This window comes from Dendrobates tinctorius, unplaced genomic scaffold (genome assembly GCF_039654945.1).
Source record: "Dendrobates tinctorius isolate UK_male_01 unplaced genomic scaffold, ASM3965494v1 ptg000086l, whole genome shotgun sequence".
NCBI lineage: Eukaryota > Metazoa > Chordata > Amphibia > Anura > Dendrobatidae > Dendrobates > Dendrobates tinctorius.
The window spans coordinates 28026921-28054333 of record NW_027361754.1 but is presented as its reverse complement, the minus strand read 5'-3'; the positions used below and the strand labels follow the sequence as shown (position 1 = coordinate 28054333).

At 45.5% G+C, this 27413-nt stretch overlaps 1 protein-coding gene across 6 annotated transcripts in view; it reads right to left on the bottom strand.

Annotated features, from left to right (window-relative positions):
* Nucleotides 1-27413, bottom strand: part of SIDT2 (SID1 transmembrane family member 2) — a 66701-nt gene that overhangs the window by 35368 nt on the left and 3920 nt on the right. For all 6 annotated transcript variants that reach the window (XM_073585217.1, XM_073585222.1, XM_073585219.1 and 3 more), the window contains exons 3-7: nucleotides 7619-7740; nucleotides 7354-7518; nucleotides 7230-7275; nucleotides 6360-6461; nucleotides 544-627 (exon numbers count right to left, since the gene is read on the bottom strand). In XM_073585217.1, coding sequence (XP_073441318.1) covers nucleotides 544-627; nucleotides 6360-6461; nucleotides 7230-7275; nucleotides 7354-7518; nucleotides 7619-7740 — 519 coding nt within the window. The remainder of the gene's footprint in view (nucleotides 1-543; nucleotides 628-6359; nucleotides 6462-7229; nucleotides 7276-7353; nucleotides 7519-7618; nucleotides 7741-27413) is intronic.

Genomic DNA, 27413 nt, shown 5'->3' with positions numbered 1-27413 from the left:
CAAGAACCGGCCAAAGGGAATCACCTGAAACATCCCACTGCTCTCTCAGTCGCATAAGGGATGAACTTGAAAGATAAAGTGAAAAGATTAATAAAAACACACAAGATACTTGTAAAGGAAAATGCGGATCTGGGATCAGATCCAGGTCACCTCCTACACACTTTAGCTTAAACAGAGGTACTTGGTGACTGTCAGTGGGTGTATACTGCTGAGGAGAAGCTATTTTCCTCTTTTTGCCTACTGTCAGCCTACTAGCGACAGCAGCACACACCCATGGTTACCTGTGTCCCCCAATGTATCGTTAAAGAAAAAACAACATTTAGGGGACCAGTCACTATATGGTTGACATCGGCAAATTCCACTTAACTATAAATCTGTTTGAAGAACACCTTTTATGTGATTACAGAATATTGAGAATTTGGAAGGATCCTGCACATATTAGATTGGGGTGAGCACCAAAAGCAGCATTCTGGACATTGCTTCTCTATAGAGGTGTGAAAGGTGGTGCGCTGTAAAAGCATGTTAGCAGGGAAGGAGACATACCTGGACGGTGATGGCCGACTGCTTGGTCATTGTCTGATACATGCCAATGAAAGCCACGTTATTATCAAGGTCATAGACTGGACACTGAAAAAGAAAAGAAAGGAGAATGTCACTTTCTTGGCGAACAGCAAGATAATATTGTTTGTGTAGCTGGTCAATTAAGTATCAAAATCTAAGACTGCAGAACTTTTCTAACCCTAGGTGAAGGTCACGATGAGCACTCAATCCAAAGAGAAAAAAAAAAAAAAAAAAAAAGTGCTCCGTATGAACTTCCGGGCATGCTTCCTTCCCCTCAACGCTGATCCTTATCTCCTTTCACAGAACTTAATTCACACCAGACGGTGGACAGATTCCTCCAAAATCAGCAGATCCAGATGAAATATATTCATTGGGACCATTGGTCTAAAGATAAGGAGAGCGTATCCAATGATATATTATGTAATGGCCAATAATGCAATTTCAAAATGACAAAACTAAGACATGGAAATTTATAGGAAAAATACATTTTGCTTGTTTCACCAATGTCTGAGACCTGTTATGCTTTCATTTTTTGAGATCTGGGGCCTGGTGAGAACTTATTTTCTCTAGTCACCTTCCACGACAGCGTAAGAGGTTGTCACCACGCCCTAATGAGGGACAGGAAGCACAAAGAGGTTAGAGCCCCTCCCACCTCCTACTCGTCCGTGTCTTTCCTGTCCCCCATGTTTTTTCTGTATGCTGTGACCTCCTGGCCCACCTGCGCTCCCCGCTGGGAGTAAAACGGGCCCGTGATCCCCATAGGCAGAGGCCTCCCTGAGCTCTCGGGCTTCCTTTCCCTTGTGCACGCAGTTCAGGGCAACCCAGAGGTGACGTCATACAACGCAGTAGTCACTTCTGGGTTTTGCATTCCACACAGGGAACGCACACGCTTCCGGGAAGCATCCCGAACTTGCTGACGCCTGCTCAGCACTCTGGGGGGGGGGGGGGGGGAGGACGGAAAACCACATGGATGCTGGGAGCAGGGTTTATTCCTTCATAAACCTGCCGGAAGACACCTCCAGGTAAGGCTAACCCCTGCAGTATGGATGGTGTGCCTGCTTCCTGCCCTGCAGGGCCCAGCATTGCCCCAGCCTGGGTAAAGGGGGTTTTACACTAAGCGATATCGCTAGCAATATCGCTAAAACGTCACTGGTTTTGTGACGTTATAGCGATATTGCTAGCGATATCGCTATGTGTGATACTTACCAGCGACCGGCTCCCCCGCTGTCCATCGCTGATCGCGCGAGGATGTCTGGCTCCATTTCTCGTCGGGCGCTTCCTGCTGGGCTTCCTGCTGTGACGACGAGCGACGCGTGGAGGCGGGCGGGAGGACGTCAGGATCGCTGTGTGTGAATGGTAAGTATCGTGCGCTGCGTCGCTGCTGCATCGCTGTGAGATCTTTCTGTATGAAAGCTCACTAGCGATCATTTAGCGATGCACCAGCGATCCTGACCGGGTCATATCGCTGGTCGGATCGCTGGTGCATCGCTAAATGTAAAAGGGCCTTAAGTCTGCGGAGAAGGGTGGGTCATCTGCATTGTCCCTTATCAGGATGATCTCCTAATCATAGCCCCATCTGCTCAGACTCTCAGAACTCAGGCAGCTAGGTCTCTATAGACATTTTACAATCACTGGGGTGGCTCCCAAATCTGAAAAAAAAAAAAAAAAAAAATCAAAACTCCAACCCTCCACAACGGGAAGGTTCCTGGGAGTAATTTGGGATAACAGATGTCCTTTCTACCAGATAATCATCGCCTGACTGCGATAACCAAGATCTCCGAATTCAGGAACCAGAGGTCACCTACCCTTCAGCCATGTCTGTCCTAGGTTCCTTGACCTCTTGCATTCAATCAGTGCCCTGGGCTCAGGCCCACTCCAGGGTCCTACAGACTCATTCTCAGGAGCTGGAACAAGAATCCCAACTGAACAAGAGCGTTCAGACCCCAGGCTTCTTGGCTTGGTGGTTGAACCCCAAAAATCAATGCAAGGGTGTAGCCTGGTCTCAAAAACCTCTAGTCACGGTAACAACTGACGCCAGCAAGAAAGGCTGGGGTCCTGTAGTGTTCCATACTCCTTTCCAGGGAGACCAGAGACAGGTGCCAGGTCCTTCAACTTCAGAGAGCTGAAGGCAGTGGAGGAGGCCCTTCTTGCAGCAGACAACCTAGTGACAGGTTGCCGTCATAGTATATTCGGACAGCATCACTACCGTAGCCCACCTCAGACATCAGGGGAACACGAAGTTCAACAGCTTGAAGAACATATATTAAGCCAAATATTTTGTTGGGCCAAAAAACATCTCTCCCTGACAGCCATCCACCAAAAGGGTCCTCCAACCTCCATGGAGATTTCTTGAGTCGCCAGGACATACAGCCCGGAGAATGGAGCCTGAACCAGGGAATCTTTCAGATGCTGGTAGCAAGATGTGGTCTGCCAGAGATAGACTTATTTGCCTCAGGCCAAAATACACAAGTTGAAACCTATTTCTCCATCCACTCCCATGGACTTGTCCCTCGAGTTCAGGCATATACTATGCAGTGGAGCTGCCAGTTAGCCTATGCGCTTCCTCCGGTTCCGGTGAGGACTCTTCGGAAAATCTGGGAAGATCAGGTAACAACCATCCTAGTGGCTCCAATGTGGCCAAGGAGAAGATGTGTTATGATTAGGTCACCAAGGAGGATAGCCGGGAAATAAGCTAGGCAACCAGAACACCAGAAAGGTTGGTAACTTAGCAGATTGCAGACCCCTAAACCTAACAACACAACAAGAATTAGCCTTGGGACGTACCTACGATGCACTAGACGCCTCGGCACAGCCAAAGAGTTAACTAAGCCTAAAGCAAGAAAGGGGAAAGCTAAATTGCCCCAGAGCAGAACCCCAAAGGAATGGATAGCCACCAAACCTATATTGCCGGTAAGACAAGATGAGGCATAAACAGGCAGAAAATAGAGTAAGCAAATGATGGGGCCCAAACTGTCTAGATAGCACAAGACAGAAAAGATACTGTCTGCAATCACGCAAAAATCCTAAAAAAATCAAACACATCTGATATGCAAAAATACTGAGGCCACACGGCCTCTCCCCCACTAGATCAGCATTCTGGTGTGAGTTGGAAGCAAAACCAAAGACACTGCTATAAACAGTGGATTTGCAATACTGAACAGACTGACATAAGCTGTGGCATATGGAGCGGGGTTCAGCACTGGTCCCAGCAGGGAACAAATGCTGAACCCACACAGCAAAGCAGAGAAAGCGCAAAACTGGATCAAATGCAAAAAGATTCCAACAAACAAATAATTTATCTCAACAACACAGGACAAAGCAGGGAACAAGCGGACTTCAAGATGCACAGGAAGAAAAAGAAATCACCAGCAGCAACTGAGGGAACCTTGCTCACTTAAATCTTCCCAGTCTCTAACACCTGACTTCCACTCATCGTCTTCAGGTGATGGACTTCTGTCAACCCGACCAGTTTCACTACTCGCAGTAACCAGAGGGAGCCCAATCTCAGAAGTCAGATCAAGAGTGCTCACAACAGAGATGGTTCAACCGTACTGATCTCCAGGTAGACAGTCCAGTTCAACTGCCACTGGACGCCGACCTTCTCTCGCAGGGACCTCTGCATCATCCGGAACCTCAAAACTGAACTTAGCTGCTTGGTTACTGAGGCCTAGGTATTATGTGCACAAGGGCTTTCGGACAAAGTAATTTTCACCTTACAGAAGTCCAGAAAACCAGTCACCAATACCATTTATAACAAGGTGTGGAAAAAATTTTCATTCTAGCGCATTCCTAACGTACCAGATCCATTCCATCCCAACATTTTGCAAATATTGGACTTCCTACAACAGAGGGGGTGAGTTAGGCATCAGACCTAGTACCTTGAAGTTTCAGGTCTCGGCCCTGAGCTCTGTATTTGATCAGGACTTAGCTAACCATCGTTGGATTAAAAGGTTCATGGTGTCAGCCCTTAAGGGGGTTTTACACTAAGCGATATCGCTAGCAATATCGCTAAAACGTCACTGGTTTTGTGACGTTATAGCGATATTGCTAGCGATATCGCTATGTGTGATACTTACCAGCGACCGGCTCCCCCGCTGTCCATCGCTGATCGCGCGAGAATGTCCGGCTCCATTTCTCGTCGGGCGCTTCCTGCTGAGACTTCCTGCTGTGACGACGAGCGACGCTGGACGCGGGCGGGAGGACGCAGGATCGCTGTGTGTGAATGGTAAGTATCGTGCGCTGCGTCGCTGCTGCATCGCTGTGAGATCTTTCTGTATGAAAGCTCACTAGCGATCATTTAGCGATGCACCAGCGATCCTGACCGGGTCGGATCGCTGGTTGGATCGCTGGTGCATCGCTAAATGTAAAAGGGCCTTTAGACTACGTCCCAGGAATCAGACTGTTATCCCCTCTTGGGATCTAAATTTAGTCCTTAAAGGAATCACACAAACGCCATTTGAACCTCTATTCTCCTGTTCCCCCCCAGCTTCTATTGTTCAAGACAGTCTTCCTACTCGCTATAACTACGGCAAGACGAGTAGGGGAATTTACTGACATTATCTATAAGAGAACCTTATTTAATAATTAGAGACGATCGTATAATTCTTCATCTTGATCCGTCTTTACTGCCCAAGGTGGTGTCCGATTTCCACCTTTCAGAAGACATCATCCTCCTCTCCTTTTGCTAGAATCCAACAAATGCAAGGGAGGAGGAATTCCATACTCTCGATGTTCGGTGTACGATTTTGCACTACTTACAGCAAACCAAACCATGGGGAGTTGACCAGAATTTGTTCATCCATCGGGTCGAAATAAAGGGAAGAAGGTGGCGAAGAGTACCATAGCGAATTGGATCAAGAAGGCCACATTTGAAGCATATTTAGCCCAGAATATCGCACCCTCATCCAGGGTCAAGGCTCATTTTACAAAGTCTACCTCAGCCTCCTGGGTTGAACGATCAGGCACATCCACCAAGCAGATTTGCAGGACCGCTACATGGTCTTCCCTTCATACTTCTACCAGACACTATATATTAGACTTATTGTCCAATAGAGATTTAGCCTTTGGCCAAAAAGTGCTTCAGGGAGTTGTCCCCCCTAGTGGAAAATTAGTTGGTATTCCTCCCATGCTGTCATGGAAGGTGACTAGAGAAAATAGAAATCTATTTTTTACATGCAGAGCTAATTTTTTTTTTTTTTTTTTTTTTTTTTTTTATTGATACCATTTTGGCGTAGATATGATATTTTGATCACCTCTTATTGCAATGTTGCAGCAGCCAACAAAAACCTAATTCTGGCGTTTTGTTTTTACTTGTTACGTCGTTTACTGATCGGATTGTTTTGATATTTTGATAGATCTTCTGTTTCTAAACACAGCGAGACCAAAAAAAGGTGTATGTTTTAATTGTTTTATTTTCAATGGGGTTGATATGAACTTATATTTTTAAAAACTCTTTTCCGCAATTTTTATTTATTTCAATAGTCGCCTTAGGGGACTTGCAGCTGTGAACATCCGATCGCCTGTGCTAGACATACAGTGGCAGGGCTTCAGCACCACTGTGTAAAGCAAAAACCATGATCTCCTATGAACATCAGCCACAAGTCAGCATTCACAGGGGATTCAATATGACCGGGGTGGGAAGGGGGTGGGGGTCTTCTGCATATGTTGTAAGTAAAGGGGTTTAAAAAAAAGAAATTAACAAAATACATAAAAAAAAAAATATATATATATTTTTTTTTTCTTCTTCTTTTTTTGAGGACCTTCTGAATATCAGAGTGATATATTTCCAGGGTACGTACCTGAATATCTTGTATTGAGATGACAGAGCAAGGAAATGCAGACGGGGACGTGACTTTCACAATCACCGAGTCGACCTCCAGTGGGAAAACATACTTAAAGTACTGCAAAAAGACAATACAGAATAGGAGAAAGGTCAAACCCCTTAAAAAATGCAGCTGCACCGATTACTGAGGGGTACAGCTCCCAAACCGCTAATCTACTGGCACCGGATATCTGACATTGTCAGACATTTCTAATTAATAAAAACATTGATGAAAACGAAGGATGGTGTCAAGCAGGGTATACTAAAATGGTTTCCCATTCCCCCCTCCCAAATTTTTTTCCCCGACAGTAGTGACATCGCAATGATACCAGCGCCCAAAACACAAGCTAAAGTGTATTGGTCACCAGATTTCACAATACAAAATGTAATAAACAGTTCTCTTAGACCTGAGGAGGCTGGTGTACTTATTGTGGAATCCAGGTCAGGTTTGCTGTATAATCCTGATATTAAAAGGAGTCCAGCTATAAAAAGTTAATGAGTTCAAGCGTCAGTCTCCATCCAACCAGACTGACTGCTGCAGTTTGTACTGAGCAATGAGAGATCTCATTAAAGCAGAGAGGAGGGACATTGTGCAGCTGACAACAAGATTAGATGGGAGGATGTTCAGCGGCAGAAAGTAGGGACATTGAGGAGCTGTCAAAGCCAAGTGGAATGAGTTGGAGATATCAAATCAGGCACAGCAGGGACACTGAAGAGTTAATTATGATGGGTGGGTGGAGATTATGGTTAAAGTTTTAAAAATAATTCTACGACCATTCTGACATGGATTATCAAAGTAAGTACACCAATCACACACGTGCAATTCATCCCCCAGTCAATTTTATACCTGAGGCTGAGCAGGAGTTGCATTAAAACTGAACCGTTCTTCAGTCCTACAAATATAAAAAAACAAACTGATGAAGTTCACCCCAACAGATGTGACATAAGTCACGCGGGATGCGGAGCCTCACCGCAGCACAAAGCTGTCAACATGTGTAACACGCAGGAAGTAGGTCTCGTTCTTCTCAGATAACGTAGAGACATCCACGAAGAAGGACTCGGTCTTAGACTCTGCCCGAGTGGGAGGTTGGCACAGCGTGCGTCCGACATCCTGATATTGGTAGTTACGCTGGTACCTGAGTAAACAGAAATTGGGAGCATATATTAAGGCCGAAAATATACAGATGGGGACTGGAGGTATACTATGTGGCTCTAAGAAAAATGGTGGCCACTTACAATCCCCTGAGGGTCAGCGGTACTTGGAAAGACACAACTGCCTCCTTCTGCCGGACAACGAAGAGCAGCGGTGGTCCTTTCTGGTCAGACAGCACCTTAACGGACACTCGGACTCCTTCAGTCTAAAGGCAAAACGCAGAAAACATGCTATCACACTACTAAATAAATTATTGCGCCTGACACCTTGTGCACCATGGTCATGATCATGGGGTATTCTGGGTCATGGAGAAGTCCCCCTCTTCTAGTGCCTCTGTCGTTTCAGGCGACTTCAGACTAAGGCTGTGTGCACACGCTGCGGATTTTGCTGCGGTTCCGCAGCGGTTTTGGCCGCTGCAGACCCGCAGCAGTTTTTGCTGCGGTGTACAGTACCATGATTCCCTATGGGAATCAAAAACCGCAATGCAGACGGTGCGGAATTTTCCGCGCGGATTATCTGCGGTTTTCAATCCGCAGAAACAATTGACATGTCAATTCTTTCTGCGGATTCTCCTGCGGTTTGCCATCTCCTCCATTGAGGAGATGAAAAACCGCAGGGCAAAACCGCAGAGCAATCCGCAGGTAAAACCGCAGGTCTTTTGACCTGCGGTTTCACCTGCGGATTTTACAAAATCCGCACCTAATCCGCAGCGTGTGCACACAGCCTTAGCGGTCATGTGCACACCATTTTTGTTCATTATAGGACTATATCCTGCAGACGTCAACAGGTATTCCCTCTAATTTGAGGTGGTGAGTGAAGACCTACTGCCATGTCTCCCATACATGGCGCACACAGACAGGAGGGATTCCTGCTCTCCTGTCTGTTCAGAAAAGCAGCAGCATAGAGGACATTTTACATCAGCACCGAGATGTGTAACTGTGAATCTGGATCTGGGGTGAGAGAAAAAAAAAAAAAAAAAAACACTTACTAGAAAGCAGGAGCACTCATTGTGTCTCTGCTCCTCTATCCATATTTATCAATTTAGACACTGTAATCTGATCCCTCAGTGATTTGGCAGTGCATCATGCTTTGACAGATGAATTTTGGGAGGAGAAAAGACTCAAGTGAAGAAAAAAAAAAAACACATGCAATAGTTAAGTGTTGAAATAAGAAAATTTAAATTATATATCAAAATAAAACCCCAAAATGTGCATAATGGCATGATATAATTATAATTATACCACGTTATGAAGATGAATGTGAATTCTTCCAAGTAGATTATAGAAAAAAAATTTTATATTAAAAACAGGGATTTTTGTGTGCTCACCGTAAAATCCTTTTCTCTGATCCACTCATTGGGGGACACAGGACCTTGGGTGTTATGCTGCTGCAGCCACTAGGAGGCTGACACTAAGAAAAACACAAAGAATAGCTCCTCCTCTGCAGTATACACCCATACACTGACTCCAGCTCAAACCAGTTCAGTGACAAAACAGTAGATCATAAACATCATTTTAATCTTGTAGATTGTGAGCCCTCGCGGGCAGGGTCCTCTCTCCTCCTGTACCAGTTGTGACTTGTATTGTTTAAGATTACATGTGAGGAGGGGTGTATATAATAAAAGTACAGTAAAGTGCCATGGAATAAATGAAATAATAATAATTATTAATAATAAACAAACACGAGAATAAAAAGGTCAAACCAAAGAACATACTCAAGCCGTCAGGCCAACAGGGTGGGTACTTTGTCCCCCAATGAATGGCTCGGAAAAAGGATTTTACAGTGAGTACACAAAAATCCCTGCTTCTGTTTTGCCTCATTGGGGGACACAGGACCTTGAGACGTCCTAAAGCAGTCCCTGGGTGGGAAACCAACAGGACAGACAACATCCTGACCCGCTGAGGCAAGCGGCATAGACGGTCGAGAGAGAATGGATTTCTGTACCAGGCCGACAGGGGAAACAGGCGACAAAGTTCCCGAGCACCCTGATGGGCAATGACAGTGTCTCGAGGGAAAAATACCAACCGCCGGGAGGAGTGCAGGGTCATTCCTAAAAGGGATATCTGCTGAGCCAGGATCAGAGAAAATTTGTTTATGTTTATCAGCTAGCCCAGTCGAAAAAATGTGTCCAAAGAGATACGAACGTCTGTGCGCAGGCTGGAAAAGATGGCCCCTTGATCAGGAGGTATGGCATAACGACCACTCCCCGAGAGTGCAGGACGGACATGACAACCGCCATGACCCTTGTGAACGCCCTGGAAGCGGTGGCAAGACCGAAGGGCAAAGCCGTAAACTGAAAACGTTCCTCAGATGGCAAAGCCCAAGAACCTTTGGTGAGTCGGGAAAAACAGAATATGAAGGTAAGCATCCTGTATGTCGCTGGATGCTAGGGACTTCCCCTCCTACATTGAAGTGATAACAAGAGCTGAGGGACTCCATCCTGAAGGATGCCGACAAGCTTGGTGAGTAACTTCAGGTCCAGGATGGGCCGTATTGTTCCGTTAGTCTTCGGCACGAATAAGTTCGAGTAGACCCCCAAGACACTTGTCGCTTTCTGGGACCAAAATGATGACCCTGGCTTAGCATAACAAAGCAATGGCTCGGTAGGAAGGCTGAGCCCGGGGGCGTGGCCTAGCGCGGATGTGAGCGGACGCTAGGCAGAGGAGCTCTGTCATCAGCTTTATGAAAAATCCTTCATCAGGCCGCTTTAACACTGACCTGGGCACATCTATTGGCACAGTGAGTGCCTAAGAGTCGGGAAGAGACGCCGGGAGTGTAGAGGAGCGCCGAGACGGGGAGGAGGAGGCAGAATGATATCGGGGAGGATGGCAGCGTGACTGCACAAGATGGCGCCGGGAAGGTGGAGGAGGCGCGGAGACAATCTGAAAGCTATGGTAAACGGTCACAGATCCTCCAGAAGCTGCAGCGCTTTGCAAGGGAGGAGGAGGGGGACACCGAAGAAGGTATAGTGCTGGAGGGAGAAGGGGTGAGCGATGAAGCCGCAGGAGATGCTGATAACAGGAGAAGAGGGGGAGGGGAAGTCGCTGCCCCTGAGTGTATGTCTGAGGAGGAAGACAGTGGAGCTGAGGATGAGACCCCTGAGAGAGAGCCAACCTTGAAAGATGTCTTTATGGTGGTGTCGTTCTGCAAAAAGACACTGACTAGATTGAATAGCCGGGTTGATAAGATTAAAGAAGAAATCACTGGCATTAAGGAGGCACTGAACAAAGCAGATACCAGGATGGGTGCTGTGGAAGAGAGGGTGAGCACCACTGAGGACTCTGTAAACAAAATGCAGAAAACTCAGACCCAGCATGCCCAAAAGATATCAGAAGTGCACTTAAAGCAGGACGATTTAGAAAATAGATCAAGGAGGAACAATCTTAGATTTGTGGGCTTTCCGGAAAAAGCAGAGGGCAACGACCCCACCGACTTTATTGAGCAATGGATCTTATCCAAGATTGATAGAGACATGCTTTCCAGGGTGTTCGCGGTGGAGAAAGCACATCGTGTCCCCCTACGACCCCTCCCACCGGGTAGTGCTCCCCGTACTATGCTGGCCAGGATACTGAATTGCAGGGACAGAGAGACTATACTCCGGGAGGCCAGGAAGCTGCAGGACCTCACGTTTAATGGAAGCCGTATTGAAATATATCCGGACTATTCAGCAGAGGTCCAGAAAATGCGGATGAAATTTGGCGAGGTCAAGAGAGGAATGAGAGCGCTGGGAGTGAAGTATTCTATGATGTATCCTGCTAAACTGAGAGTAGCAGCGTTGGGGTCTGTTCAGTTCTTCCCGACCCCAGAAGAAGCCGTCAAATGAATGGAGAACAATCGTTCCAAGCTGGGAGCAGAGAGAGACGGTGACGGATGAAGTAGTGACTCTCGGACATATATCCTTTTTTCTTTTTTGATGTGGTGCCCTGAGGTACCTGGTTTTTCAGAACTATTTTTAGGGATATTGATCCCCGGGTGTTCTTTTTTGATGATTATTGCAATATCCTTGTTAGAAAATGTTATGCGGCCTGATGAGTATTGATGAGCATTTTTGTTTTTGATGGAGGGAGTGATGGACGCCAAAGGAAGGAGACTCAGTGGCTTTATATGGGTTTGAAATAATTGGGTGCTGGCTGTACCCTCTCTCGTTGAAAAGAGAGAATCAGCTAGATTGGGATGGAGGGGAGGGGGGGGGGGGGGGAGACAAGGGGGGCCTTGTTATGGGGAAGTTCATATACTGCAATATAATATAGTGACCACAGGAGATCGGTTATATTTTATATTTTTAGGACATAATGAGTGGTGATGCAAAAATTCTAAGTTGGAACGTACGGGGAGTATCAGATCCAAATAAAAGAGCGGCAGTTATGGCTGAAATTAGAAAGCATAACCCAGCTATCACATGTCTATTAGAAACTCACTTGATTAAAGGAAAGGAAAGTTGGTTGGGGAAAAAATGGATTACTCGGGCCTATCACTCTATGTATTCGGCTTACGCAAGGGGAGTATCTGTACTGATACACTCTCATACTCATTATGAAGAAATTGATTCTTACATAGATAAGGACGGACAGTTTGTTTCTCTGCACTGTCGAATTTTTGGAATATGCATAATTGTGGTGGCCCTCTATATTCCACCCCCATATTCGAAAAAGAAACTGCAGGAGATTTTTGAGTGGATTGGGGGGAGAGGGGATTGCCCAGTACTAATATTAGGAGACGTTAATAATGTTATGAATGAGTATTGGGATCGGGCGGGTAACGGGGGAAATTGCTCTAGGAAAGACAGAATGACTCCATTTGGGACATATGTTAGCGAAATGGATATGATAGATTTATGGAGAGTACGTAATGAGGGGAAGAAATGCTTTTCGTGTTATTCGACTTCGTATCACACTTTATCACGAATTGACTTAGCACTGGGTAATAGGGGCATGGACAGAATGGTTGGGACGGTGGAATACTTACAGAGACTTCTCTCCGATCACAGGGCAGTTGTGGTTAGTCTGAGAGTGGGAAGGGGAAAAGGGAAGAGAGTAGGGGGGACAATTCATCCGGAATGGCTCAAATGTTTAAACATGGGAACTATTAAAAATGATATTGTTGAGTTCTTTCAGTTAAACGAAGGTACTGCGGATCCACTTATAGTATGGGACGCCATGAAAGCTTACTTGCGGGGACTATTCATACGAGATATCTCGAGGCAGAAGACACGAACGAGGCAGGTAAACCAAGAGGCAGCAGATAGGCTCAGCAGGGCAGAGGAAGAAATGATAGTTAGACCCAATGCCGACACCCAAAACGCATTAAAAGAAGCACAAGAGGAAGTAAATAAGTTATATCTACAAGGGATAGATAAGAAAAGGGCATTCCAAAAAGCATTGTTCTATGAAGAAGGGGAAAAGGTGGGACACTTATCAGTGATTACTGCAGCGCAGAAAAAACCCTCACAAATATATGAAATTGTCACTAAAGATGGGGCAGTCCATAAGGACACCACCGGGATATTGGAATGTTTTAAAGGAATATTATGTAGAATTGTATACTTCGGAATTGAGGGCCTCGGATCTGGAGATGGATAGATACTTACAAGAGATAGAGTTACCCAAGTTAGATGATATTGATAAACAAAACTTGGAAGAATTATTTACTGTGGAAGAGGTAGAGAAGGCTATCCTATTATTAACAAATGACAGGTCACCTGGATCTGACGGGATCCCGGGAGAAGTGTACAAAGAATTAATAGGAATTGTAGCGCCTAAACTTAAGCATGTACTTGAGGTGGCAGCAGAGAAGGGGGTATTGCCAAGATCTATGAGGGAGGCTGTAATCGTGGTGATTCCTAAGGAAGGGAAAGATGCCTCATCCGTAGAATCCTATAGACCAATCTCGTTATTGACATCAGATGTTAAAATACTAGCCAAAATGTTGGCGATAAGAATGTCTAGAGTTGTTCCAAAATTGATACATCCAGACCAATCAGGGTTCTTACAAAATAGATCCACCGCCATTAACCTGCGAAGACTGTTTAAATATTCAAATCCCAGCAGATAATAGGGGGGAAAGGGTGGTGGCCTCACTGGACGCACGGAAGGCATTTGATAGGGTAGAGTGGAAGTATCTATGGGCAGTATTGAAATGTATGGGATTTGGGCATAGATTTATTTCCTGGGTTAAGTTACTGTATGTAGACCCGAAAGGATATATTAGGATTAATGGGGAGACCTCGGAGGCATTTGGGTTGTTCAGAGGAACTCGTCAGGGATGTCCATTGTCACCGTTATTGTTTGCTGTAGCGATGGAACCGTTAGCGATTAAAATTCGTAACTCCAAAGAAATACAAGGCTTTAGATATGGGGAATTGGAGGAAAAGATCGCCCTATACGCGGATGATATACTCCTGTTCTTAAAAGACGGCGGAGAAGCACTGACTGAGGTCATGGGCCTTATAGGGAAATTTGGATACTTTTCCGGATTGAGAATTAATTGGGACAAGTCATGTATCATGGGGGTTGATAGAGAGTTGGGAAGTCGAGATGTGGGGGGGGCATTTGGGCACTTGAAAGTAGTTAAGGAGTTTAAATACCTCGGAATATGGGTATCTATGCCTGTATCTAGATTTCTCGAACTAAACTTGGACCCATTACTAGTTAAATTCAAAGTTAAGATGACAGCATGGTGTAAACTAGTACTATCAATAGTGGGGAGGACGAATCTAATTAAAATGATTATGATGCCTCAGTTGATGTATGTCCTCCATAATGCCCCGGTTTGGATCTCAAAGAAAAAATTTTACAAAATTAATACCATTTTTAGAGAATTGATCTGGGGGAAAAAACAAGCAAAAATTAAATTGGAAATACTGCAAAGGGGGAAGGAAGAGGGTGGGTTGGCGGCGCCAAATCCATGGATATACTTTGTAGCAACGCAGGGGCAGCACTTTAGGGGCTGGCGAGAGGAGGGGAACCTGAGCGTTATGGGGAAAATTTTGGCCCAACTGACCAACAAGAGAACATTGGTACAGAGCCTAGAAGCAGGAAGCTTTGGGAGATTAGGGAAGGACATGCCCACATTTGGACTAATGCACAAAATATGGCAACATATCAAAATTCTTAGAAGAGTTGAGGAATTGACGATACACACACCTATCTGGGATAATGTGAACCTTTCGGAACTATATAAACTGAAGGACTTTATTGATTGGGAGAGGAGAGGTTTGCAATATGTGTGGCAACTATTGGAGGGGTCCGAGATCAAGCCTTTTACTGTCCTAAAAGAACAGTTTGGACTTCCATGTAGTGGGGAATTTCGATATTTCGGTCTCAGGCATGCATTTCAAGCGCAGAAACAGACAACGAATATGACGGTACAGAGGGATGTGGTATTGGACTATGTGTGTGCATCCGGGGGTACGAGAGGTGTTATCTCTACCATCTATAGAGATTTATTATACTCTTACTTGGCTGGGTTTCCTCTAACAGTAAAATCTAAATGGGAGAGAGAAGTGGGGGAAATAGTAGATGAAACATGGGAGTCTATTTTAGAGTATATACCTAAACTCTCTTTGAGTGAGCCAGGTAGGATATCGCAATTATATATTGTACATAGAACATATAAGACCCCAGAACTTATGAGGAAAATGGGCTTGAGGGACAATGCGGAGTGTCCAAGATGTGGGTATGAACCTGCGGGAATGCTTCATATGCTCTGGTCTTGTCCAAGACTCTCCTCATACTGGGAGGAGGTTATAGGGCTTGTTGAGAAGATATACCGTTGTGATATAGGAAGGGATCCAATAACGTGTGTGTTGGGGTACGTGGAGGAGGTGTCGGTGGGGAATGCCTATAAGTCCATCATAGCAAAACTCTTATATATCGCCCGTAAGTTGATAGCACAAAAATGGATCGATGCTGAACCCCCAACGATTGGGGAGTTTGTCACTCGTGTGAATAACGTGATTCGATTGGAAGAGAGAATTTATAGAAGGCGACATACAGAAGCACACTTTGAAAAACTCTGGGCCATGTGGTTACAGTGGAGACAATCACATTGAGAAATTCTGTATTGCAGTTGGGAAGGGGGGGGGGGGGAGGGAGGAGGTTGGGTCGGTTTTTCTTCTTTCCTTCTTTTTTTTCATGACGGGGAGGAAATTGAATGTCGTGTATTTTTCTATATGCAATGGAGATGATTTGAAAGCTTTGACTAAATGTAATTATAACGACATTTGAATATAATAAAAAATCTTTGGTTTAAAAAAAGGAAGGCTGAGCCCGCGCAAATGTTTAGAGGACAATAAGGAAAGAATCATGCTGGAGGCCGGAGGAAGCTGTCTTCTATCCGGAGGACATCAGGTGACTGACCTATTCGTCGTGAAGGACAGAGCACTAGATATGACGATATAAAAGAGTAAATGTCTGCCTATGAAAGGACCGTAAAACGTGCCTGATGTTGATGACGAGAAGGATGCCTAGTCCTTTGCTGGGGAGGGAATGTACTTTTTTCTCCTGTGGCGTCATAGATAAGCTGATGTGATTTCTCGCCGAATAAACGCCCTCTCAGGTAGGGCAGAGACGTCAAAGACTTTTGGACGCAGAGTCCGCTCACCATCCTGAGTCAGTGTCAGTCGGATGTAGATGGTAGTTGCGGCTGTAAGTACAGCACAGAGCCGAGTGTCAGAACGCATGCAACAAATATTCTCCGGCCAAGGCGAACTGATTGGCTAGCTTTTGCTGCTTCCAGAGGAAGGTCACTGTCCTGTATGGTCCTGCTCAAGGTATCAGCCCAAGAGACCAAAGCTTTAAATACCCACAACGTGGCAAAAGAGGGGAGCATGCTGAGCCCAAAACCTCAAAGAACTGAACGCGTCAGGTTCTCTGCCGGTCCGTGGGGTCTTTAATGAGGAACCCTCTGGTAAGGACCCAAGGGTTTTCGAGGCCAAGCGGGAGGCAGGTGGATCAATTGGAGGGAATTCTTCCCATTTCTTCCGCAATCCGGAGAAAGCGGTATCTTGCCTCTATAGGCTTCTGACTTCCAAAGCGTTCGTCTGGTCACTCTCAGACCTGGCGAACTATGTCTTAGCCTTCCAACTATCCACTCAGAGGTCAGAGGAGGGGAGAAGAACCATCCCTCTTCCTGCCATCGTCGCTGTTCATCAGGGGCGATGAGGAAGGGGCTGCCCGGACACGGTAAATGCCTCTGGACATTCAAAGGACTAACTGCCCAAGGATGGGTCAGGCTGTTGGTCCAGTGCAGGGAAAAAAAAGGCGGTATGAGCCTCAATGCAGAGAGGGTACGTGGAGGCGACACTCCCCATGTTCCCATCGGTTGCCGGTGTGGCGAGAACGGTATCCTGAAGGGATCGGTCGCCCTGAAATATCACAGCTTGCCCATAACAAAAAAACGATGCAGGAGGGGGTACGTGGAGGCGACATTCAGCGTTCCCGCCTGTTGGAGGTGTGGGGAGAGTGGAGCCCTTTAGGGATCTGTCGCCCCTGTGTGATGTGAGGTGGAGGAATCCTCCGACAGTCTGGCAAAGGCCCCGGTCGACAGAAGATGGACTGTGTCACGTACCAGCTTCTCAGCACGCGGACTTGTGGTTGAGCCTGCAAGGGTTAATCTATCTCCTCTCACTCAGTCCAGCATTCAACCTCTGTTATATGCTGCAATGGGAGCATAAGTCACACCCCAACACAGACCACGCACCAAGCTTCATACATGCTGCCACCACTCATCGAACACACGGGCGATGAGTCCCGGAAATATTACTACTACTGTCTGCCAATCACCAGGATCATACACTCTAAGGCTATGGATTCTTTAAAGCACACAAGGTTCAAAAGTTTTAAGCTTTAAAAGGTACACTGCTTACAATAAAAGGATATAAAAATATGGAAATAAAAAGTGACATGCAAAAACAGTGGTAAAATAAAAGTGAAAAACGTACAGAAAGTGTCTAAACTTTGCAGTCTGGCATTCTGCTCCCAGGGGGGAGCCTGAAGTCTGAACATCTTTCTTTGTGTTAAGGCCTAGTTTATAGATTTAACCTGGATATCAGATTTCTAGACCAGCTGCTCATGTTAATATTTTAATTGCTGGCTTGTGACTGGATGATGGCTACTCTACCAATGAATACATTATTGTTTTTATCTACACGCTCTTCATATGACCTTTATTTCTAATAGTAAATGAAATTTCATGTTGCCATTTGGCTTCTCACTGCAGAGGCACCAGAAGGTGTGAAATGTTTCCACATTGTGTTCCTCAGGAAAACTGTCGTTTTCTCAGGATAACATTTGTGAAGAGCTGCAGCTTAAAACAGATGCTAAGTTACTGCTGATCATACATCCATACAATTACATATTCCACTACAGACTCTCTGCCAGTGACAACAGCGACAAAGCCCGCTCAGAGGGGCTATGCACCCTTGGTTTGGTAGTGGCGAAGGGCTCCTGAGCGTGTACAGTCCCTGCAGGGTGGGATATTATGTCCCTGCGGTAACAAAGTCTGGCAGGTAGTACCTGAACTCAAATACATCGTATGTACCTTGTTACCGTTTTTAGGGAATGACAATGCACCACAGAATTCCCCCCTGACATCTTATGCTGTTAATATCTTTCAACAGGGTGTAAAGGAACTGCAGGGAAGGGCCAATGTGGGCTGATATCTGCTACAGGGTCAGGGCTCTTACCCAGGTCCTGCTGCCCGTGAGTGCTGCAGATCCGTTGTGTCCCTTTAAAAATGCCCTGGCATCTGCCAGGATTGAGGATTCTTCCCATTTCTTCCGTAAGCCGGCCGGGTGTATAAAGATGGCCCCTGGGAGTTGGAGAGATGGAAGTCTCGCAGTGAGTGAGAAGCGCCAGTTCAGGGAGCGGGGCTACGGGTATGATGTCGTCTCGTGGGCAGTGCCTCGGGACTGCTCCATGCATAGGCCCAAGCCGGGGCCTAAATTTATGCTACCTGCAGGAGCGGTACCTGGGGGAGGGGGACAGCAGGGGGCGCCGAAAATCCTGCTGTAGGGGTCCAGAACCATTGTGGAATCTCTTACCGGCAGTGCGCGTCCCAGCATGGAGCCGCCACGGGAGACTGCATCAGCATGGGCGGTGTTGCATTTCAGGGCCACAGAGATCCGGAGGATGAAGCGCTTCGCCTGCAGGTGCTGCAATGTGAACAGTGCAGGGGACCCTCCCATCCACCATCCCATTGTCCGCGAAGTGGAGAGGGACCGTCCGCCTCCTATCAACACTGTTTGTCAGTGGTGATGCAGTGGGGGCCGCATGGATGCCATAATCGCCTCAGGACATCCTAGGGGGTTCACTCCCCCAGGATGGAACAGGGCTGTTGAAATGAGCCTAGCTGCAGAAGGGGGTACATGGAGGCGACACTGCATGTTCCCATCTGTTGTTGGTGTGGGAAGATCGTGAAGGGACCCATCGCCCCTGAAGAGAGCTCAGGCATACCTTTCAACGGTGCAGGAGGGGGTACATGAGGCGACACTCCACGTTCCTGTTGTTGATTTGGTGAGATCGGAACCCTGAAGGGATCCATCGCCCCTTGTAATCCATGAAAAAGGAATAAGAATAAAAAATAAAAAGTAAAAAATGAAAATAAAAATTGTGTTCTGAAGACCAGACCCATGTGCCTCCTACAGACACTAAGCATGAACTGGTTTGATCGGGAGCCAGTGTGTGAGTGTATACGGCAGAGGAGGATCTAATCATTTTGTGTTTTTCTTAGTGAGTGCCTCCCATAAAATGGGAAACATAAGGCAACATAATCAAGGAACTTTTAATACACTAGCCGCAAAAAAAAAAAAAAAAAAAAAAAACCCTTGCCGAAATACCTTATGTAATCAATATATCAAAAGGAAAAAAAAAAAACAAAAAAAAACAAATACCGTATATGTATTGTTAAAACATACAAAGTTGACACGGTTTTTCAATATTAAATTACACAAATGTAATATGACATACATATAATACGGCTCTTTAAACTCAGCTTAACATTTATCTACATTGCTCTCAAAAAGCTTCATGATTGAGACAAAAAAATGTTTTTTTCTCTCTGTGCAGAAATAATCCTCTTTAAAAAGCCGCCGGAACAGCATGGTAAATGAGATGTTATAATCTTTTGCAAGCCATGTCTAAAGTAGAGTATGCAATCATGAAGCTTTTTGAGAGCAATGTAGATAAATGTTAAACTGAGTTTAAAGAGCAGTATTATATTGATGTCATATTTGTGTAATTTAACATTAATATTGAAAAACAGTGTCAATTTTGTATGTTTTAATAATACATATATTTATTGCATAAGGTATTTCAGCACTTTTTTTTGCGGCTAGAATAATAGTTCCTTGATTATGTTGCCTTGAAAGAATGTTTACCATTTTATAGGAGGCATTTATATTCATTTATAAATGCTTGTATTGTGTTTTCACCTGTAAGGTGTTGAAATAAGGATTTTAAAAAAATTGCAACTGAAACACCATAATTATATAAAAATGTAAATAATTTTTTTAATATAATTTTTTTATAATATTCTACTTGGAAGAATTCACATTCATCTTTATAACATAGTATAATTATATCATGTCATTATATACATTTTGGGGTTTTATTTTGATATACAGTTTAAATTTTCTTATTTCAGCATTTCACTATTAGATGTGTTTTTCATAATTTTGGTGCGATTTTATATATAACAATTTTTTCACTTGCACTGTGGAAAATTTCATGGACACTAATACTTTTCAGTTTTGTAATGTTGTTTTAGTATTTGTTACATCACTTGCCATACGTAACACCTAATTGTTAAGTGAATTAAGGACATGTGTTATACTTTGGAAAAGAATATATAAATGACTGCATGTTATTTGACCATTAGTCATGAGTAAGACGGCTTAGTGCAGTCGAAACGCATAGACTGGGTCAAGTCGACCATGAAAATTCTCTTTTGTATGCACTATATATTTTTTTTTTTTTTTTAAATAAAAAGAAAAGAAAAATCCATTCCTGTTGAGCCGGACTCCCAATTTTTTCTATTATCCTTGATGGGAGGCCAGGGCGAGGCCGGTGTCTGAGCCCCAGGTGGAGGAGGAGTATAGAGCAACTGGGTTAGCTGGTATCAAGTTTAGGTTATAATATAAGGAACTATTACAATAAATCAATAGTACAAGATAGATTCCCATCTTTAGCAGAGTTGCTGCAAGTGATGCAGAAGGCTCCGGATGAACACGTCTATAAGAAACATAACACTGCCTAGAAGAAAATGCGATATTTACCCAGAAGCATTGCTGAAATGCTTCTCTATTATGTAGAGAAATAGTCTGTCACCAAAAGGACAAACACATCACAGCAATATAATATCAGCTTCCTTCACATTTATCATTTACTTGCAAATCTACAAATAAGATCTTCTGCAGCAGCTGCCAAGTCAAAATCAATAAAAGGTTAATAAAGATGCAAAAAAAACAAGGAAGACAGAAAGTGTATTTCCTGGAGAGAGAACAATACGGCCAGTGCACCTGGAAATTCCCACGTCAGCCACAGGTCGTCCTGGATCCAGGGACTGCGTTAGGGGAAGACAACTGGGCAATTGTCCAGGGCCCTTACTCCCTTGGGGGCTGACACTGATTACAGCATTAAAATAATTTTAAAAAAATAAAAAATTACACATTTGGTGTCGCTGCATTCGTCAAGGTCCAATCTAACAAAATATAAAAGTAAACTAATCTGATTGGTAAATGGCATAACGAGAAAAAAAAAAAAAAACACCAGAATTACAATTTTTTTTTTTTTTTTTGGGGGGGGGGGGGGGGGCAGCCACAGCATTGCAATAAAATGCAATAGGAGGCAATCAAAACATATCTACCCCAATATGGTATCAGTAAAACCATTAGCTTGGTGCGCAAAAAAATAAGCTCTCACCGCCCCAGATCCCAAGAATGAAAATGAGCACCGTTTCACTTTTTCAAACCAAAATTGGCTGGAATTAAGATCGGACGCCGTGTCGTGTTTGGAGAGCCCCTGTGTGCCTAAACATTGGAGCTCCCCCACAAATGACCCCATCTGGGAAACTAGACCCCCTAAGGAACTTATCTAGATGTGTGGTGAGCACTTTGAACCCCCAAGTGCTTCACAGAAGTTTAAAACGCAGAGCCGTGAAAATAAAAAAAATCTTTTCCCTCAAAAAATGATTTTTAGCCCACAATTTTTTATTTTCACAAGGGTAAAAGGAGAAATTGGACCCCAAGAGTTGTTGTCCAGTTTGCCCTGAGTATGCTGGTACCCCATATGTGGGAGTGAACCACTGTTTGGGCGCACGGCAGGGCTCGGAAGGGAAGAAGCGCCATTTGACTTTTTGAATTGAAAATTAGCTCCAATCGTTAGCGGACACCATGTCGCGTATGGAGAGCCCCTGTGTGCCTAAACATTGGAGCTCCCCCACAAGTGACCCCATTTTGGAAACTAGACCCCCCTACGGAACTTCTCTAGATGTATGGTGAGCACTTTGAACCCCCAAGTGCGTCACAAAAGTTTATAACGCAGAGCCGTGAAAATAAATCATTTTTTTTCCACAAAAACAAATTTAGCCCCCAATTTTTTATTTTCCCAAGGGTAACAGGAGAAATTAGACCCCCAAAGTTGATGATCAATTTTTCCTGAGTACGCCGACACCCCATATATGGGGGTAAACCAATGTTTGGGCACACGTCGGGGCTCGGAATGGAGGGAGCACTTTTTGAACGCAAAATTGGCTTGAATCAATGGTGGCGCCATGTCGCGTTTGGAGACCCCCTGATGTGCCTAAATAGTGGAAACCCCTCAATTCTAATTCAACCCTAACCCCAACACACCCCTAACCCTAATCCCAACTCTAACCCCAACCCACCCCTAGTCATAACCCTAATTCCAACACTAACCCTAATGGAAAAAAAAAAATATTTTCTTTATTATTTGTCCCTATCTATGGGGGTAATAAAGGGGGAGTATTTACTTTTTTTCATTTTTATCACTGTGATAGGGTTTATCACAGATCAAAATGTACCTGAAATGAATGAATGAATGAATGAATCTGCGGCCAGCAGATTCGGCGGGTGCACTGCGCAGGCGCTCGCCATTTTGCAAGATGGCGGCGCCCATGAAGGATCCAGAAGGGGTCCTGTACCTGCGGGTCGGGTGACCTTTCAGTGACCCCAGTCACCAGACCCGCAAGAGGGCAATCAATTCATGACTTCACATAGGCGTCATAGGTCGGATTGGCACCGACTTTCATGACGCCTACGTGGCGTCAAAGGTTGGGAAGGGGTTAAGCTCAATGAGAATAAGTGTGTGCTAGAAGTGTGAAGATTAATTTAAGAATTAAAACCAGAAGGATGAATACAGACTGTGCCCTGCTACCTGCCACCATCGCACTCTAACAAGCATCTCTATTCTTCCGACAGGTATGTCCATCCACCCAGCTCTCCTGCTCTCCTGCTGTCTGTCTATGAAGGACACACAGTGCGTCACCCAGCTTTGCACATAGACTTGCCTCTGCACCTAGCATTCACATGGTATGCCTTTCAGCTAACCCCAGCTTACCCCAGTGTTATTTATGACTTTGTTTACTCTGGCTTGATCATATACATCTGGTCCACTCTTAATTGTCTGGCCAAGATGAGCAGAGACCACTCCTCTCTGCTTCACACCTGACTGCACTTAGTTGTACATATATTGCAGAGTACAAGTCTGCATAGACTTCAGTCTGCATTGTGATTGCTATAAGTGTGTGCTAGAAGTGTGAAGATTAATTTAAGAATTAAAACCAGAAGTGAACCAGAAGGGAACTGAAGGTAACTGGACACAGTCACTGTAAACAATGTTTCTGTTTGTTTTCACTTTCACCCCAATAATCCTTCACTTTCTGCTAATTCCCCTAATCCCAACTCCTAGTAAGGAACTGTTCATCTCTTCTTCAATCCTCCCCATCCACCTCACCTCCGCCTCAAAACTGTTCCTTAACATACAATCCTCTGTCTCCAAACACAGACAGCCCCCTCATGCCCTCTCCTGCTCCCACCTGCTAACACTTTCTCTGCTCCTTCTCACTGCTGGTGATATCTCTCCAAATCCTGGTCCTCCTCACCACATTCCCACAGTCATTTCTACCTCCCATCCACGCTCTATCACAACCTTCCGTAACCTCTCCAACCTTATACCCATTCACCCAGCCCCCGCTTCCCCAGTCCCACTAACAGGAGCTCTGTGGAACGCTCGCTCTGTCTGCAACAAGCTTTCCTACATCCATGATCTTTTTGTTACTACCAAACTCTCCTTCCTCGCCATCACCGAAACCTGGCTCACCCCTTCTGACACAGCCTCTCCTGCTGCACTTTCGTATGGCGGCTTCCACCTTTCTCACACCCCCCGCCCCAGCAGCAAACATGGTGGAGGAGTTGGTTTTCTCCTGTCAGATACCTGCTCCTTCACCCCAATCCCACTGCCACCCTCTGTTACCCTCCCTTCCTTTGAGGTGCACTCTGTGCGCATCTACTCCCCCTCCAACCTCCAACTGGCTGTCATCTACCGCCCCCCAGGGCCAGCCACCACATTCTTTGACCACTTCACCACCTGGTTACTTCATTTCCTTTCCGCGGACATCCCTACTATCATCATGGGCGACTTCAACATCCCCATTGACACTTCCCTCTCAGCTGCCACTAAACTTCTATCTCTCACTTCCTCCTTCGGCCTCACTCAATGGTCTTCTGCAGCCACTCACAAAGATGGCCACACACTAGACCTCATCTTCACCCGCCTCTGCGCCCTATCTAGCCTCTCTAACTCACCTCTTCCTCTCTCTGACCACAACCTGCTCACATTCTCTTCCCTCTTCACTCCATGTCTACAATCCCCACCCCACAAACTTTCACACCCTCGCAGGAATCTTAAACACCTTGACCTACACTCATTCTCCGAATCCCTCCTCCCTCTTACAGATATAAGTTCCTTACACAATGCGGATGACGCTGCCGCTCTATATAACACCACAATAGCTGTAGCTTTGGAATCCGCTGCCCCACTTACACATACCAAAACTCGCAAAATCAACAGACAGCCCTGGCACACCAGCCTGACCAAAGAGCTGAGGCGAGCTTCCAGGGCTGCTGAGCGCAGATGGAAAAGATCCCACTCCAACGAGCATTTCATCGCATTCAAACAGTCCCTCACTACTTTCAAGACCACACTCGCCACAGCTAAACAAACCTACTTCTCATCTCTCATATCCTCCCTGTCTCACAACCCTAAACAGTTATTCAACACCTTCAATTCTCTCCTCCGCCCCCCAGCACCTCCTCCCTCCCCACTCATCTCAGCTGAAGACTTTGCCTCATTTTTCAAGCAGAAAATTGATAACATCAGGGACAGTTTTGGTCAACAACCCCCAGAGCCCTTCCTCCCGACTTCCCAGCCCTCCACCTTCAAAACCAACTTCTCCACCATTACAGAAGATCGACTCTCCACTCTACTCTCAAGATCACATCTCACCACCTGTGCACTCGACCCGATCCCATCCCACTTCATCCCAAACCTCACCACAGTCTTCATCCCAACCCTAACCCATCTCTTCAACCTATCACTAACAACTGGTGTTTTCCCCTCAAGCTTTAAACATGCCTCCATCACACCTATCCTCAAAAAGCCCTCTCTTGACCCATCCTCTGTATCTAGCTATCGCCCTATATCACTTCTCCCATACGCCTCCAAGCTACTGGAACAACACGTCTACCTTGAACTGTCCTCCCATCTCTCTTCTTGCTCCCTCTTCGACCGCTTACAATCTGGCTTCCGGTCACACCACTCCACTGAAACTGCCCTTACTAAGGTCACCAATGACCTCTTAACTGCCAAGAGCAAGCGACACTACTCTGTCCTCCTCCTCCTGGACCTGTCGGCTGCCTTTGACACAGTGGACCATTCCCTATTATTACAGACCCTCTCATCCCTCGGCATCACAGACTTGGCCCTCTCCTGGATCTCATCATACCTAACAGACCGGACATTCAGCGTCTCCCACTCACACACCACCTCCTCACCTCGCCCCCTATCTGTCGGAGTCCCACAAGGTTCAGTCCTAGGGCCCCTGCTGTTCTCTATTTACACCTTTGGCCTGGGACAGCTCATAGAATCTCATGGCTTTCAGTATCATCTTTATGCTGATGACACACAGATCTACATCTCTGGACCAGATATCACCTCCCTACTAACCAGAATCCCTCAATGTCTGTCCACTATTTCATCCTTCTTCTCCACTAGATATCTGAAACTCAACATGGACAAAACAGAATTCATCATCTTTCCCCCATCTCACGTGACCCCCCCTACGAACCTATCAATTACAGTAAATGACTGCCCACTCTCCCCAGTCCCACAAGCTCGCTGCCTCGGAGTAATCCTTGATGCTGATCTCTCCTTCAAACCACATATCCAAACCCTTTCCACTTCCTGCCGACTTCAACTCAAAAATATTTCACGCATCCGTTCATTCCTCACCCAAGAATCTGCAAAAACCCTAGTCCATGCCCTCATCATCTCTCGCCTTGACTACTGCAACCTCATGCTCTGCGGCCTCCCCTCAAACACTCTCGCACCCCTCCAATCTATTCTAAACTCTGCTGCCCGACTAATCCACCTGTCCCCCCGCTATTCCCCAGCTTCTCCCCTCTGTCAATCCCTTCACTGGCTCCCAATTGCCCAGAGACTCCATTACAAAACCCTAACCATGACATACAAAGCCATCCACAACTTGTCTCCTCCATACATCTGTGACCTCGTCTCCCGGTACTTTCCTGCACGCAACCTCCGATCCTCACAAGATCTCCTTCTCTACTCCCCTCTTATCTCCTCTTCCCACAATCGCATACAAGATTTCTCTCGCGCATCACCCCTACTCTGGAACTCTCTACCACAACATATCAGACTCTCACCTACCATCGAAACCTTCAAAAAGAGCCTGAAGACCCACCTCTTCCGACAAGCCTATAACCTGCAGTAACCACCGATCGACCAAACCGCTGCACGACCAGCTCTACCCTCGCCTACTGTATTATCACCCATCCCTTGAAGATTGTGAGCCCTCGCGGGCAGGGTCCTCTCTCCTCCTGTACCAGTTATGACTTGTATTGTTTAAGATTATTGTACTTGTTTTTATGTATACCCCCCTCACATGTAAAGCGCCATGGAATAAATGGCGCTATAACAATAAATAATAATAATAATAATAATAATAATAATAATAATAATAATGAGAAGACAAGCTCCTACTATTGGTGACTGCAGGTGGAAGCCAATGCAGGGGATTTGGCTCTCTGCATTAGAGAAGGAAAGATTTTGAGGAAAACTGCTTTAAGCTTCGAGGCGTTTTTGTTTTTTTTTTAAACCTGTATGGTCATCAGATATTCCCCCCAATATTGTGAAATATAAATTCAGACATTTCCCAGCAAATCTTTACTCTACCAGCAGATGTAAATGTTCTTAAGGTACAGAACATGTCCAGCAGCACGACAGACCGGTTTATTCAGCGCTGAATGAAAGTCATTATCTAATAGTAATCCCGAGCTATAATCCTCGGCGCAATCTGCCATATAACAGCAGAATCCCACAGCAGCTACATTCCCCAAATGCAGCATATCCCCTCATCACTAGTCATCACCGACCCACAGAGTCTGTGGCACTATGTATGTACTATCCATGGGGTTCTGACCGCTGGTCGGCAGGAGTAGCACTTTTGTCCATCTGAATGGCTCAGGAGTCCACATGCTCAACTCTTACTCCTATCATCTCTATAGGACTGACGGAAAGTGCAGCGCCGGCTTCCTGGGAATAAATGTGGCCCTTTTGGTGA